Genomic DNA, 16,199 nt, shown 5'->3' on the forward strand with positions numbered 1-16,199 from the left:
TTTCCCTTTAGGTAGAACTGTGTAGGGTTTTGTGTCACACTTCTTTCTCTTCCTGCCTCTCCCCTCCCCCTCCCTCTTTTTCTCTTTTGAGACAAGATCTTGCTAGCGGCCCTGGCTGGCCTTGAACTTGAAGCAACCTTCCTGCCTCAGCCTCCCCTCCCACTTGTGGAGATGACAGGCATGATAATCACCAGGCCGGGATCACACATGTTTTTTCCACTTTAAGCCTCATAAATTAGTCTTTTTAATTTTTTAATTAAGTTAACAAATGGAGGACTAGAGATGTGGCTCAAGCCACAGGAGTGGCTGCCTAACATGCACGAAGCCCTGAATTCCACCCTCATGGTTTTGAAACGAAACAAGAAATCATTTTGAGGTGACAAGCCTTATTCTACTGAACAGATGGCAAATGATGACATCATTGAGGATGAAGGGTTTTGTTGTTGTTCAGTTGGTTGAGGGTTTTTTGGTTGGTGGGTTGGTTTTGGCTTTTAATTTTATTTTTGATAAGCTTCTGGTATTTCTCAAATGCTGGGGGGGGGGATGTTTGCTGGAAATCTGACAGAACACCTGGTCATTTCTTGTTTGTTTGTTTGTTTTTTGGTTTTTCGAGACAGGGTTTCTCTGTATAGCCCTGGCTGTCCTGGCACTCGCTTTGTAGACCAGGCTGGCCTCGAACTCAGAAATCCGCCAGTCTCTGCCTCCCCAGTGCTGGGATTAAAGGCGTGCGCCACCACGCCCAGCTTCACCTGGTCATTTCTTAAGAGGGTTCCTGAGTATAGACTTGTGGTGGCAGCTAGGTACGTAACAGAGGTGGGTTGTGGAGACACCAGTTTAACCTCTTTCCAGCATCGTAATTTAAAAAGAGCTAAGTTAGGTAGTGTCCTGCTTTGTGTTTCTTGGATGAAAAGTGAGGCTAAAATCTTGCTGACCGAGGAAAGACCTGCACACCCCCAGGACCTCCTCTCCCCAGGCCAGTATTTCCGTCAAGACATATCAAGCGACCAGGGTCTCTCCCCAGGATTCGAGAGGTGGCTAGTGTAAGACTGGCAGTGGGGGGGGGGGCTGCCATCTCCTGGCCCTTGGGATCCCCTCCTCAAAATACTGTATAGGACCACACAGGCTCTTTGTGAATTGCTGTTGCTAAAATTCTTTCCACAAAGAGGTAAATGACCTACCCTTCCTTCTTAAGGTCTCAACAACACGCTGAAGTGTTGTGGCCCAAAGTCCACCTCGGGGAATCAAGGAGTTTATTTGGCTTCCTTATAGAGTGTGGATAAGGGGTTACAGGCAGGGTCATGGGTGACCTTAAAGCAGCCACTTTAAAGATATCTATTAGGTGCACTCAATTTTAAAGGTCTGTGTCCATCAGAGATGATAATTCCCAAATGGCTATGTAGATGGAGACCCTCCCCCAATTCTTCTCTACCTATATTTACTCCAGCCCCTCCCCAGGCCACTGCCTGAGAGGTGTGACTGGCTTCTCAGGCAAGGATCCCATGACCCTCAGCTCTTATAAAACAAGAAGCCCACCTGTGGTGATCTTTTACAGGCTGGCACTGCTGATTTGATGAAGATGGCAGTACTTGGCTCTGCTAGGCTTACAGAGCACCATGGGTCAGAACTTCAGCCTGAGATTTGACTCCCTGGCATCAAGTGAGGCCCACGTGATGTGACTAGGGAAGGCAGCATTTGGATCCATCTTCACTTCTGATCAGATCTTCAGCTCCTTCCCAGTAGATCAAGCAGATCTGGGCTCAGAATTCTTCTCCTGTCAACTCTATGTCATTGCTGTGTGAGTCCTCAGGCAAACCCTGAATTTTCATGGTGTGTCACAATTTACCCAGACAGCAGTTCACTTCTATCCTGATGGCACCAGCTCCTCCTATGGACTCTTAAGCCCATGGCCGTAGGACAGCACCGCCCTCCTAGAGACACTGGGTGGGAGAAGTGAGCCAGAATTTGTCAAGCCCTGGGACAGAGCTGGCACATAGGACACACCTGTGTTGGCTCTTGACCCTTTGCCTGGCATCCAATGGGTGCTCAGGAGTGTATCAGCTGAGGATTCATGCAACCTCCTTGAGAGACATGCTGCAACAGAGGACTGGGGGTGTTGCCTGCCTCACACCTCCCATCTGCCCCTGCCAGGACAGCTCAGCGGACCACTCAGCTCCCATCCTCTACCCTCTCCAGAGTGGAGAAAAAGAGAGGCTCCACCACTGCAGGGCATTTGACTGCACCACTGTCCTGTAATGTGCAGCCCACCCCCGCAAGGTTGGCTGTGAAATGACTAGGAAACAGACATGGCCCCTCATGTGCAAACACTCCTCAGACACACAGGATCCCCTCCTGAGAGTCTCACCATAAGTAAAACGTGAATTAAATACACCTAATATCTGGAGCACCCTCACTCACTCAGCTGCAGAGCACAGTACCCTGCACACAGTACTCTGCATACAACACCCCATGGCACCTATACCACTGCATCTTAAGCAATGTTGGCTTAAACATATCAGTGTCTGTCACTTCCTCTGCTGAGAACCCACCTGGTTAGGAAGAGAGGCACTGTGGGGAGGTCTCTGGCATCCCCTCCCCACATGATAGCCTTTCTGCCTGGCCCAGGAGGGTTCTCTATGTCCTGACATTGGGAAGAAGCATAAGGAGACTGAGCCAGAGCTTCCACCCCTCGCTTCTGCAGCGCTCTCTGGCCAGCTACAGGGGCACCGAGAGACACTCGGTCATTCTGGGGTCATTCTGCTGAGAACTAGAAGTTCCGGGAAAGGGAGAATGAGCAGAATTGACAATGCTCACTGTGAGAGACAAGCATTAATTAATGAACACACTAATTAACAGTTCATTACAAAACTTGAGAATTGCTTTGAAAGAGAGGTACTAGTTGTAAAGGATGTTGGGGAAACCTGTGAACTCTGACTTAAGGAATGTAGAGGTGACTGGTTAGAGGAAGCAGAGGTGCAAAGGGCCTGTGGTCAGCAGAAGTGGAGCATGTTCCAGGCCCTTAAGAAGCCTTCTGCAGGGACCCGGGTTCAATTCTCAGCACCTACATGGAGGCTCACAATGTCTGTAACTCCAGTTTCAGAGGATCTGATGCCCACTTCCAGCCTCTGTGGGCATTGCATGCACCTGGTGCATAGGCATACATGCAGATAAAACACTCATAAATGTAAAATAAAATAAACCTTTATAATAAATACTAGTCTAGTTGCCTATAGAAGTAGATTCAGTAACTTATTGGGAAACCTATTTTTTCAGTATACATTTTATTTTTATTTGACGTGATAATTGCTCATTTATCAAGTACAAGGTGATGTCAGCAAGAATATGCACACGAGTGACATATGACCTCAGAAGCAGATGCCCCCAAGGGAAGGACTTGGAGAGGTTTACAAAGGCAGTGTCTGGGAGGCACAGCAGAGAGGAGCTGTTGCAGAGGCTGTCCCGGGCCAGGATGCCGGTCTGATATACAAGGATGCCTCTCACTGCAGACTGGAGAGTGTTGGGCAGGAGTCCCAGCATTATAGCTCCATTAGCTGAGTGAGACTCCTGCACTCAGCAGAAACAGCCAAGCACAGCCCAAGTTCTGTTCCCAGCTGGGAAGCCAGGAGAGCCATGCAAGGGAGGCTGTGTGGGATCNAGAGGTGGGGACACCTGAGGCTCTGGTTGGCAATACTCTGCCAGCCTTCTGCAACAGGGGATCTGAATAAGTCACCTCCCATACACCTCAGGAGCACCCTCATTTTCAGATAGGAATGGACACAACTTGCCTAGAGTCACACACTCAAGGCCTGGGAGCAGGCTATCCAGACCCTTACTTCACCATCCACATCAACTGCCCTCCTTGAGATGGGCAAGTGAGAGTAAGAGGCCACTTGGCAAGGGTGCAACTGAGCACAGCTTTGAATACCAGGGTAACCTGAACTGGGGCTTGTTTTATGGCTGTGAGCCAAGAGCTTCCAGCCAGCAGGACCCTTGGGCTCCCGTCCCATGTGGGCCATGTGAAGGGGCTGTTAGCGTGCAATGTGGCCTCAACCTCTCTTGAGTAACTGGATGGGGGTTACTGAAAATGGCTCCAGGTGAGACAGCTTTAGGACAGCTGTTTGTTTACCCAAGGCACCCAAGGGTCATGGGCTGAGTGATGTCTCTCCCAATGCTTATGTCATGGTGCTAAACTCCAGTCCTTCAGAAACCCTGTATTCTGCAGACAGGGCCTTCAAAGATGGAGTTAAATCAAGATGAAGTTCCTGGGATGGAATCCTTATGAAAAGAGATCAGGACACAGATAAACACAGGGAAGGCTATTCAGGTACCCAGGGAGAAGAGGCCCACGTGTGCAAGCCAAGGAGGAAAGTCTCGGAAAGCCGTCCCTGTGATGCCTCAGTCTGGGCTTGCAGCATCATGCTTGTTCAAGCTATAACTAAGGGAGCTGCCAGGGAAGCAGGCAGCCCACACACGACAAGCCCCAGCCAGCACCCCACGGGACTCTTGCTGAGCCCACCTGCATGGCTTCAAAGTCTGCCTCTGTGGGAAGAAGCTAGCCAACATGCCAGCAGGATGAGGGCCTCATGGTCAGCAGCTTGGGGTGCTGCAGGTCTCGGGGTACATCTGGAGCTGGGTCATGTGCATAGGAGAGGAGATGAAGCTAAGTTAACTGAGAGAATGTCGATACAAGATACATGTCCTTTATTTTATGACCTGTGAGTGTGTGTGTGTGTGTGTGTGTGTGTGTGTGCACACGTGTGCTGTGCTGGGAGATCAAACCCAGGCCCTAGTACAAGTTAGGCAAGATCCCTAGCTCCAGTCCAAATCCATGATCTCTAGAGCTAGTTGGCTTGTGGAAGAGATAGACAATAACACATGGGTATAAAAGGAAAAATAAAAAAAACAGAACTGTGAAATAAAATGAATCAAGGCCAGAGATCAGAGAGCAGCACAGATGCGGTTTCAGACAAGGTGACTGAGAAAGCCATGAGCTAAAGCGACATCTGAGTAGAGGGCTGAACAGGAGGGATCCACCCAGGAGCATATCTCAGGAAAGAGGGAAATAATAAAAGAATATGCCCCTGACGATGAGAAAGACACGTTTTTCAGTTACCTCTGAGGCTGGGGCTCAGTAGTAGAGCGTTTACCTTGAATGTATGATGCCCTAGATTTGATAGCAACTATTAAGGGGGGGGGGGAGGTGCAGCCATTCCAAAGCAGGAATAAAAAAGAGAGACGGAATCTAAAATCAAGTGCATCTTGATTAAATGTGTGATATTTGGTAGGAAAAAATATCAACCCCCCACCCCCAAAAGGACCCAGTACCAGAGAGTTTTACAGGCAAAGCCAGATGATACTCAAATAATTTATATCCATTTTATTTCTTTTAAAACGCAATCTAACTCTTTTTATTAGAAGGGTACTTAAAATTAAAAATATATGAGGCTAGAAAGATGGCTCAGAGTTTAAAAGCATAGGCTCCTCTTGCAGAGGACCTAGCTTCAATTCCCAGCACCCACCTCCCAACCTCTGTAACTTCCGTTCCGAGGATCTGAACTCCTTTCTGGCCTCTTCCAGCTCTGCATACATGGGGTGCAACTAAAGAACAGTCACACACATAAATAAATGGAAATTTTTTTTTAAATTAAGCTTTAAAAATGAGAACACAATTAGACCCTGGTGTGTTTTGAGCACTCTGGAAGCATTGTGAGTTCAAGGCCAGCCTGGGATCCACAGCAATACTTTGTTTCAAACAAACAAGCAAACAACAAAAACCTGCAAATTTACAAAATTATAGATCCCTCAGGTACCAAAATATTGTTCTAGACATGTACAAGGCTCCCAGAGACTAGGCATTCAATGCTAGCATTTCTTTGGATAGATGGCTTTCTCTGGGATGTTTCTGCTGCTGATGTTTCTGCCCCCACTGAGGCCTCCCTTGAAGAGTTCCTACTGTGTTACAGCTCTGAGGTGAAAGGTATCCTGGGAGTTGGAAACTTTAGAATACCACAAAGTCACACCACACAACAAACCTCAAACAACAGATTTATTGGGAAAGACACATGAGGGTAGCTACCTCTGCCTGGGTGAGAAAGAAGTGGCAAAGAACTGAGCAGAGGGCAAGCTTGTATAGTGTTTCTTGTGGGTGAAGCTTTCTAGGGTGGCCTGGGATTGGAGGCATTTTGTGGCCTGACCTTGGGCATTTTTATTATATAGGGTGGNGCTTGGCCTCTCTTCCTACCTCAAGGGACTGGAAATGCCAGCCACCAGCTTTAGAGATGTCTTGGGGTCCAGGCCTAGCCACTTGTGCCTCAAAGAGCTTACACCTACCACCTGGTTTTCTTCTCCTCCTCCCTAGTAAGAGTGGAAATGTAGCACAAGGGAGAGTCTGCCTTGCAAGTCTGATGCCCTCAGCGCATAAGTCCTTCCTGCTACACTGGGTTGTTTTTCTGTCTAGATGGTGGGAAACGAGTGTGTTGCTGCTCATGGGAGCCTTCAGGTGGTCAGGATCGAGTGCCCTCTTCCCTCAGTCAACAGGAATGCCTTGTACTGAGGCTGATCCTGGCCCTGGACTGTGATGCACATGCAGAGGTATCTATGCTATGGTGGGAGCTAAAGCTGGCTTAGGATTTATATGACTGCTGTCTGAGACTGGATGGACGATCAGACCCTGCTGGTGAAGCAGAGATGGAGCACAGCAGACATGAAGGCAAACTCTGGAAGGTTCTGTGGGAGTTTTTATGCCTCTTACAAGAAAATTGTTCTGATTTCCNCAGGAACCAACTATCTCCTGTTTAGGGGGTAAGTCCCTGGAAGCCCATTTAATTCTTTTCTCTGTGTGTGGTGTGAGCATGCATGTTTGTATGTGTGGGCACACATCATATGTGGATATATGCATGTGGAAGCCTGAAGCTAAGATTTGGTGACTCTTCCCACCTCTCTCCACTATATTCATCAAGACNGGGTCTCTTGCCAAGCCCAGAGCTCACAGATTCCAGCTGGNCCAGCGGGCAGCTTGCTCTAGGAATCCTGCCTCTGCCCTCTGTGTCCTAAAATTACAGACAGCTTCAAGACCTACCTGGCCTTTACATGATGCTGGGGATGCAAATTCTAGTCCTGGGCTGGGAACACATAGACNTTTCTGTCTATGCCACTTACATTCTCTGTAGGAGACAAGAGTTTACAGAATAAAATAAAAACTTCTAATACATTAGAAAATAGTAAGTCTCNAGAACTGTTAAACTGGATTGGAAAATGGGGGGTGGGGGGGATGCAGCAGGGAGCAGGGGGGCAAATGCAGGCTCCCTTGAAGATGCCACTTGAGTGAAGGAGGGAGCCATGGGAATGTTGGGAAGGGAATCATACTCAGACAAAGGGAACAGCATGTGGAAATGTCCTGAGCTTGCACCTGGCAGGTTAAGCTGAGCAAGAAGAGGTCATGGAACAAAGGGACTCAAAAGAGACTGAGGGAGACTGAGAGAATGGGGTTATATATACTTCCTGTGAGTGAGCTGGGAGCCCTGGGAAGGTTCTGTCTGAAGCAAGGATGCCTAATGTGACTCAGGTTTAGGCAGAATGTCCTAGGTTGGCCATGGCTTTTAGACAGCTGGAGCATCTTCCCTGTGGACTGAGGCCGCTCAGCTACACCGTTGCTTTCAAGCTTCTGACCTTTGGTTGCACTTCTCCCTGGGGGTGGGAGACATTGGACAGAGAGTGTAAGGAATGCAGAGCCCAGGGTAGGCAGGGCAGTGAAGTGTGCTGGCCCAGCCTGACCCTGCCCTGCCTTGACAAGATAAGATCATCAATCAACTTTATGGACTAGCCAACCCCACCTGCTCTGCGTGCTAGCCCTGGCTGTAGAATACTGCGGAAGANTCAGACCCGGCCTATGATCAATCAGAAAGTTGATGACCATCTTGTGCTAAGCACAGACTCCTTCGGTGCTCTGGCTAAGACTCAGTTTAACTGCTGGATCATGGGCACTCACCGGGAGAATCCTCAGATCCTTATTTAAGGGATCTGGCTACAAATCCTGGCCCCAACAGGGACTGCTTGGAGAAGCAAGGGGAAAGGCTGGCCACCTCGCAGTGTCAGGTAGGAAGTGCCAGGAAGGAAGGTCTGTCCAAATGTCCTGGGTATTAAGAAGCAGGGGAAAGACAAGACAGACCTGGCTGTGCCTGACCCTCTATCTGCTTGGCTAAGAAGGCCCACGCTCGCTCTCAGCGGTTTTTTTCAGGCTGGCTGGGAAGTCAGGCAGTGTAGGCTAAAGTGCACAGCAGGGTACCCAGCACTCTCCGCTCACGTGTTTTCTTGGGCTTCACTTTCCTCATTAAACCCGTGCAAAAGCTGTCTATGATGGCTTGGGACTGCAACCTGGAACTCCCTCTGCAGATCAGAAGCACCCTGCAGTCTTNGGGGAGGTGCCTGCAGTGTCACTGGTGGTGGTCAGCAAACCTCCGCAGTCTGTCAGTCGCAGAAGTCTAGGATAGCGCAGTGAGCGTTCATTCCCGTGAGTAACCATGACCGCTGGAGGAAAGATCAGATGTATTGGTCCCTTTAGACATGGTCGCTACTAGATCGGGCCTTGTTGGGAATGCGGAGGGGGCTGCGGGGACGATTCCGCTCCCGAGGTCCCACGTGGTCTGCACTTCGGGACTCTGCGGGCTTTCAGTGGATTCTGGATCCCGTCTCACGTGCGCATCGGAGGACTCAGTGCAGGTCCACGAAGAGACCGGAGAGCGCGTGGGCAGCGGGAGGGTGCGGCCGAGGCGGGGCGGGGGCGCGTGACGCGCGGCGCTAGCCAATGGGGCGCGCGCCCGAGGCCGAGCCTCCTGCGAGCCTTCGCGGCGCCCGCGGCGTCACGTGAGCGACCGGAGAGCGGGGAGAGCGGCGAGCGCCGAGCGCCCAGCTCGGCCGCAGGGAGTGCGGGCTGCGGCCAGGAGCGCTGGACGCGCGGCCGCATACGGAGCCGGGCCGCACGCGCGAGGCCGCGCCAGGCGACGCGGAGTCCAGGTGGGAGACGCGCGATGTACCGCGGCCGCGTGGGTCCTCCCTGGGGGAATCACGGGCCGTCCCCTGGCGCGCGCTGTAGAAACCACGCTCAGAGGTCCGGGAAATGAGGGGACCCCGGAAATGCCGGGACCCCCGTGAGCGCGCTGNGCCTGCAAAGGGCAAATCCGGTGTGCGCAGCTCCAGCTCGCGGAACCCACGCGCGTCCGTGGCACTCCTGGACCTGCGCTCCCATATGGTGGGGCCTGGCGACCAAGGGGCGGAGAGGTTACTGTCGGTCACTGCTGCGGTGGCCTAAGAGGGGACGCGAAGGGGGTCACTGGGCGGAGGGTAAGGTACTCTCCGAAGCTGTGCGCCAGAGTCCGAGCCACCTCCTTCCCACGTACTTCACACCCACGGGTGGGCACCCACGCGCGGACACCTGGCGGATACCCGCACGGCTGCACTGCGCCCAGCACACGCAGTCACACGACACAAACTCACACCCATTTGCGCGTACCCGCAGCGTGCGCTTATGTTCCGTTTCCCCACGCAGAGTCATCAGGCCCCTCTGAACAAACATTACCGGAGGGACGGCTGAGGGTAACAGCCGCAGGGGGCAGGTCACCCCTCTNGGAAACATTCTCGCCTGGAGGGCACAGGGGNGGTTTGCTACCACGGTATGGGAAGGTGAAATCTCAAATGTTTGACTGAGTCCTTCAGATATTGCCCCCGACCATGGGGAGCCCCCGCCGCCCTACAGGTGCGAGAATGGCAGTAACTTTGGGGCCTTCGGACTCCTGGGGAGAAGACTCTTATTTTGAAGACCGGCCCCCATTCGCCACCCCCGTGATTTGCACGCTGACCCAATGGCTAGCCCTTGGCCGGCTCTCGGCTTGTTATCAATTACATGTTGTTCCTACAGCCGCTGTGTCCCCGGGAGGATAAACAGCAGGCCTGGCCGGCTAAGAGAGGGGGCGGAGTCCAGCGGCCTGCCGGGGACCGTGCCCAGAACAGGGTGCCCCCTCCCCCTGCACGCAGCCTGCGCCTCTGGCTACGCCACGTGCTGCTGTTTTTCTGGGACCGGCTTGGTCGCTGGCACTTGGGCTTTCAAGTCCTGGGTCCAGGAAGTCCTGGATCCCCAGGGCCTTCAGTACTTCAGTGTCCCCAGGGTTGCTCAGCACTGTTTTAAGATCCTGTTAACCAGTTAGGGCCACTCCACTCCTGCATTTACTCCTGGATTCTGGAAACATTCAGCAAAGGCTAGGTCTGGTTTTGACTCTAGATCTAGCCCTGTAGTGAACAGTCAGCACTGCTTGTATTCTGGTGGGGCAGCAAAGCATACAAGACAGTTTTCACAGTGATACCTGACCGTGAAGAATATAATCCTGGTGGTTTGTCCAAGGTGGGAGTGACTTCTGAGTTGAGATTTAAATAATGAGCTCCCATCTGGAATGCTAAGAGAGACAGGACTTCCACAAAGGGGGACATTGGCGCCAAAGCCAGGGCTCAGTAGGTTGATCCAGGCCTGGAGCAGTTAGAGGGGCAGTTTGGGGGTGGGCAGGGCCCTAGTACTCTGAGTCCTGGAAGAATCTGAAACATTTTGGGGGGAGGGGCTCCTTCCGATGTAATTCTATTTTGTCACCCTACTTTCTTACCTGTTCTCCCTCTCCCTCCTTCTGTGTTTCAGTGGGATCCCACGTGGTTGCCTTTGAATTTATGATTCTCTGGCCTCAGCCTCCTGAGTGCCATGATTATAGGCATGAGTGACTATGCCCACNCAACACTGCTGCTCACTTTCATATCAGACCTCCGTTTCTATCNTTTTAAAAATCGATACCACGATCTCCTTTGAAAGCGTGTGACCGATCGACTGATCGCTCAGTGTTGTAGTGTGTNCNTCTCCGGTCACATCTCATTGCAGGAGATCTTAGGTGGTCCTTTTCTGGTTCCTGGGACACCATGTTCCCTGCATTTGTGTGACCGTTCAGACATTAGTAACTCCGTATACATGAGTTCACTGAGTGTGCAGTGACTAGGAGCCAGATCGTACCGGCAGTACCCAGATGTGTACACAGAGAAGTTATGCCATTTGCCTGAGGTCGCACAGCCGATAGCTGTAGGGTGGATGAGATGGGGTTGGGAGAATGGAGTGGGTGGGCTCTGCCCTGCTGCTTTGCCCTTCACGTTCTCTGGAGCTTCACTCCCTCCCAGACCCTGCTTTGGTAAAGAGTGTATTTTAGAACGCATTCCCAGTTTTAAATCCTAAACTGAGATTTAAACTCAGATTGCCTCTTGGCAAGATTACCTTTGGGCTCAGATCTTGCCTCTGTTCTCTACAGCAAGAGAGAAACTTATGGAGCACAGAGACATAGAACAGTTGGGGAGACTGAGGCACAGGGTAGCGGGATGACTGGCTTTTTGGCAGCTGGTCAGTACTGGGTGCTAGGCTGTAGAGTGGACCTGAAGTCAGGTGGACAGGATGCAGCCTGAGCATCCTCCCCATCAGTTTGATAATCACACAGGCAGACATGGTCACTGGGCNGGACAAAGGTCCAGAGAGGTGGCCTCATCACANCCAGAGACTGTTGACTCTTCTTGGACACCAGACCTAGTATGGCCTTTGGCTTCAGAGGACACAGCTTTCCCTTTTCCTTCCTATCCCCACTCTCTGAGCCCCTCTTGGATACCTGGTGTGGTGTTGAGTGTTGGGGACCCAGGAGAGTGTGCTGCCAAGAAGGGACACAGGCACCTGCTGAGCCTTCCCAAGTCGGTGAGTGTCCCAGACAGGAGAGCTGGGCTGGGGAGGTAGAACAGGAGGCTCTGCTCTCAGGTGCTGGCCAAGGGCGAATGTCACCCTCCATCCTTCCCAACGGCTGTAGGGTTCAAGGAGGTTACCCATGCCTGGGCTCTCAGACCTTCTATGGACTCACAGCCAGGGGCTGGACCTTGCTCATTATGGCAGGAAGGTGTTAGATGTTATGGTGGAAGGAGCTTTTTGCTCAAGTATGTGAGACTTCTCCCAGTCATGGAGAACGGTGACTCTCGATAAAGGTCTGAGAACTAGACTGTGGAGACACACCACATAGGCAGGCAGGCACTTAAACGGTCTTTAATCTTTTTCTAAAGTATGGCTACCTGGTTAAAACACGGGCAGCCCACACAGATGTGTGTCTCATCCCTTCCAGTCCTGGGGACACCTCGCTCGCATNCACAGATGTTCATTTTTTAATTTCTGAAGTGAACATCGAACAAGCAGCCTGTGTTTTTATTTGCTTAATCTGGAAACNCTATAGAAGCCCCAATACCTTGGGCTCAGAATGCAAATGGACTTTTCCTTTCTCACCCCCTCTCTGACTCAAGGTAGGGAGCAGAGTCCAGGGGCTGGCGATTTTCAGGGCCTCCCCTCTCTCTGGCTCCCTCTCTCCTCCTGGCCTCAGCTGTTCACGGACAAGAGCATTCCTTGTCTTATTCTTTTCCAGGATCATTCTGGAAAATGTTTGAAACCAGAAGTGCCCTGGGTTGTGCAACGGGCCTGGAGAGGGAGGGCTCTTTTGCAAATAGGGTGATGCAACTTTTGAAAACACACTCGCCGGCCCCATTCTCCCTTGGGATGGAAGCAGGATCTGGACATTTGGCCACAGGAGGCCTTGGGCAGGCAGCCGAGGGTGGGGGCTGCAAGGCACTGGTAAGCAGTCCTTCTAACCTGGCCTCCCTTGTTCCCTCTCTGCAGTCACCACAGGCTCGGCCAGGCCAGCATGGTGGACCACCTGCTTCCAGTGGACGAGACCTTCTCGTCACCGAAATGCCCAGTGGGTTACCTAGGGGACAGGCTGGCCAGCCGGCAGCCATACCACATGTTGCCCTCGCCCATCTCTGAGGATGACAGCGATGTCTCTAGCCCCTGCTCTTGTGCCAGCCCTGACTCGCAAGCCTTCTGTTCCTGCTACAGTGCGGGTCCAGGCCCTGAGGCCCAGGGCAGCATCTTGGATTTCCTCCTGTCCCGGGCTACACTGGGCAGTGGTGGTGGCAGTGGAGGTGTTGGAGATAGCAGTGGCCCTGTGACNTGGGGATCATGGAGGAGAGCCTCTGTGCCTGTGAAGGAGGAACATTTCTGCTTCCCTGAATTTCTGTCAGGGGACCCTGATGACGTCTCCAGGCCCTTCCAGCCTACCCTGGAGGAGATTGAAGAATTCCTGGAAGAGAACATGGAGGCTGAGGTCAAGGAGGCCCCAGAGAACGGCAGCAGGGACCTGGAGACCTGTAGCCAGCTCTCAGCTGGGTCACACCGGAGCCACCTCCATCCAGAGTCTGCTGGGAGAGAGCGCTGTACCCCACCACCAGGTGGCACAAGTGGGGGTGGTGCCCAAGGTGCAGGTGAGGGGCCAGCACATGATGGCCCCGTGCCGGTGCTACTGCAGATCCAGCCTGTTGCTGTGAAGCAGGAGGCAGGTACAGGGCCAGCCTCCCCAGGGCAGGCCCCAGAGAGCGTCAAGGTCGCCCAGCTTCTAGTCAACATCCAGGGGCAGACCTTTGCACTCCTGCCTCAAGTGGTACCATCCTCCAACTTGAACCTGCCCTCAAAGTTTGTGCGAATTGCGCCTGTGCCCATTGCCGCCAAACCTATTGGCTCAGGATCCCTAGGGCCCGGCCCTGCTGGCCTCCTTGTGGGCCAGAAGTTCCCCAAGAACCCAGCAGCAGAACTTCTCAAAATGCACAAATGCACTTTCCCAGGCTGCAGCAAGATGTACACCAAGAGCAGCCACCTCAAGGCCCACCTGCGTCGGCACACAGGCGAGAAGCCCTTTGCCTGCACCTGGCCAGGCTGCGGCTGGAGGTCAGTATTTTTTTGGACAGGCTGGGCACAAGCAAGTAGGTTCATCTCTGCTCCCCCGAGTGTGTGACAAGGCCCCTTTCTCCATTAGATGAGGTGGNTTAGGAAAGGAGCAAGGGATAGGCAGGGGACAGGATCAGAGATGACAGTTGTTGTCCCACTTGGAGACTAAAGCTGGAAGCCACCTGGTCTCTGGTCTCTTTAAAGACCAGGTAAGTTTTGCTGAGGCTTGAGCTGTGTGGAATCTCTCAGGCTGGGATGGAAGGAAGATGAGGGGCTGGGCTGAAGTGGAAGGAAACTCAGCGAAGGGGCAGCTGAGTTTGGTGGCACATGGGCACAAGCCAGAGGCTCATGCAGGCCTTACAGCACCTCCAGGTAAGTACTACCATCACACCCATGACAGTTTTGGTCAGGTACATGGAAACTGACTGGCTAAGAACCACCCAGGCCGTAGCACTCTTGAGTGGACTGTGAGCCCCAAGACTTGAACTAGAAAATGACNCTTCCCTCCAACCTGGGGACAAGAACTGCTCAAGGGTGTGGGCTCAGCTTTGCTTTGTTTCTTCCTGGGGACCAGGAAGGTGTGTTTGGAAAGCCATGGAGGACAACCGGAAGGAAGGACAGATGGCTGGGCTATGGGGGAGGGGGGTCAAAGATGGCAGAATACCTTAAACTTATGTTCCAGGCAACAGGGTGCCCAGCTCTTCAGGACGAGGAGCCTCAGATGGCCAGATGTGGTGCCAGAGACCATGGAACCCTGCAGTCACCCTGGCCTGGCCTCTGAATGCTGCTCATTATCTTTAGGAGGCCNGTGGCCTGCATATTTAGGGTGATATGGCCTTGGTAGCCAGGGTGTGTGCCAGCAGTGTTGGTGTATGCGTGTGTCTGTCTATCTCTGTCTGATGTGGTTCATCTGTGTATGCTGAGGACTGATAGAGCTAGATCACTTGAATGGATGCCTGCTGTGTATGGGCACACTTGCTTATGTATTTTGTGATCATATGTGTCTTGTACCTGGTGTGGGTCATACCAGGTCACAGAGGTGGTGTTGTGAGCCAGGCTTTGGTTCTGAGTTGNTGGTGCTGGCCCCAGGGCAGGTGCTGCCCTGCTGAGACTGAACATGGAGGGATGACAGTGGCAGAACTTCCCTTCCAACTCCAAATTGGTCAGAAAAGGAACTTTCCCCCAGCAGTGTCTTGGGTTGTAGAGGCCCTTCCTGGGAGGCAGCCCTGTCTTCTCACAACCTTCTCAAATGCTGGGCTCCCTAGACCTGCTGTCTCTACCTCTCTGAGCCACCTGTTTTAGTGAGTAGATGCAGTGTAGGTCTGTGGGATAATAAGTGGGTGGGTTGTAGAGCAAGAACAGCCCAGACAGAGAGGCCTGGGGGTAAGGGTGTTTACTGAGCAAGGGAAAAGCAATGGTCCCTGTTTGGAGGGGGCAGTGGGACAGGGGCCCTGGTTTCCTGTCTGGCCCTTTTTGTTTCCTGGAGCCCTGAGCTAGTGTGGGAGTCCTCACTGTGCCCTCTTTTCATGAAGTGAACTTCCACTTTCCCACAGTCAAACTCCAAAGAGGAACCCCAAAGGTGTCCTGCCTAGGACACTGGCAGGTGTGCACAGGCACAGGGACTCATGGGCAAGCCACTGAATAGCCTTATCCAACAGTCCTAACTCCGGGGCCTGCTTGCCCTGAACTCTGACCAGCACTGCCTATTTAAGTGGCATCGCCAGAGGGCAAGGGGCCAGGCCAGAGCTGTGGGCTATGAGATGTGGTCAAGGATGAGGGCTGGGAGACAGGTCCTTGCCACCATATTGCTGCTCCAGGAAGCACGAGGTGTCCAAGGGCGGCCTTAGCTCTGACCCTGAGCCTTGCACTAGATTGTTCAGGCAGAACCACTCAGCAAGACTAGGGAGGTGGTTTGCCGATCAAGGTTCCTGTGCAGCATCAGCCTCAGGAAAGGGCTGGTTGTGTTATTGTGTGAGCTCCTTAGGATCTTCTTGGATATCAGAGAAGCCTGGGGTTGTGCATAGAAGGTTTGCAACTCCCTGCATGTGGCCAGTCTTCCACCCAGAGGCTGTGGGATGGGCAGAGATTCCTTGCTGCAGTCAGGAGGGAAGATGGACCCACAGAGACTCTGGATCTGGCCAGGATGGAATGAGATGGCAATGAAGATGGTTGGTGGTGGTGATGGGTCACACACTTAGGCATCACGGTGTGTTGGGATGATTCCAAGCTTCGGAGAGTCCCCACCAACCCCTTCNCTTGTGTGTGCCCTTCTGCGGTAGCCCATTACTCCCTGAAACCGATCTGACCTCTAAAAGGCAGAGAACACCTTGGAGTGTTTGAATCCCAGTCTAACCTTCTGCTCTGCCTCCCCCCCCCC

The 16,199-nt window shown here is 52.6% G+C and overlaps 1 protein-coding gene and 1 long non-coding RNA gene across 5 annotated transcripts in view; one reads left to right on the forward strand and one right to left on the reverse strand.

Moving 5' to 3' along the window:
- Positions 1 to 6,028: 6,028 nt before the first annotated feature.
- LOC115031307 lies at positions 6,029 to 8,070 on the reverse strand. The gene is made up of 2 exons (XR_003836926.1): positions 7,985 to 8,070; positions 6,029 to 7,683 (listed from the first exon to the last, which is right to left on the reverse strand). It is a non-coding gene; the product is annotated as an uncharacterized LOC115031307 (long non-coding RNA).
- The window catches only part of Klf15 (Kruppel like factor 15), a 13,567-nt gene continuing 5,374 nt past the window's right edge, over positions 8,007 to 16,199 (forward strand). The window contains exons 1-2 of one of the 4 annotated variants that reach the window (XM_029478550.1): positions 8,007 to 8,091; positions 12,719 to 13,822. In XM_029478550.1, coding sequence (XP_029334410.1) covers positions 12,744 to 13,822 — 1,079 coding nt within the window. In that variant the 5' untranslated portion in view covers positions 8,007 to 8,091; positions 12,719 to 12,743. Of the gene's footprint in view, positions 8,092 to 8,422; positions 8,507 to 8,864; positions 9,010 to 10,569; positions 11,759 to 12,718; positions 13,823 to 16,199 lie in introns of those variants that run through there. The other 3 variants (XM_021164461.2, XM_021164460.2, XM_021164459.2) reach the window with 3 other exon arrangements.

This window comes from Mus caroli, chromosome 6 (assembly GCF_900094665.2).
Source record: "Mus caroli chromosome 6, CAROLI_EIJ_v1.1, whole genome shotgun sequence".
Lineage (NCBI taxonomy): Eukaryota > Metazoa > Chordata > Mammalia > Rodentia > Muridae > Mus > Mus caroli.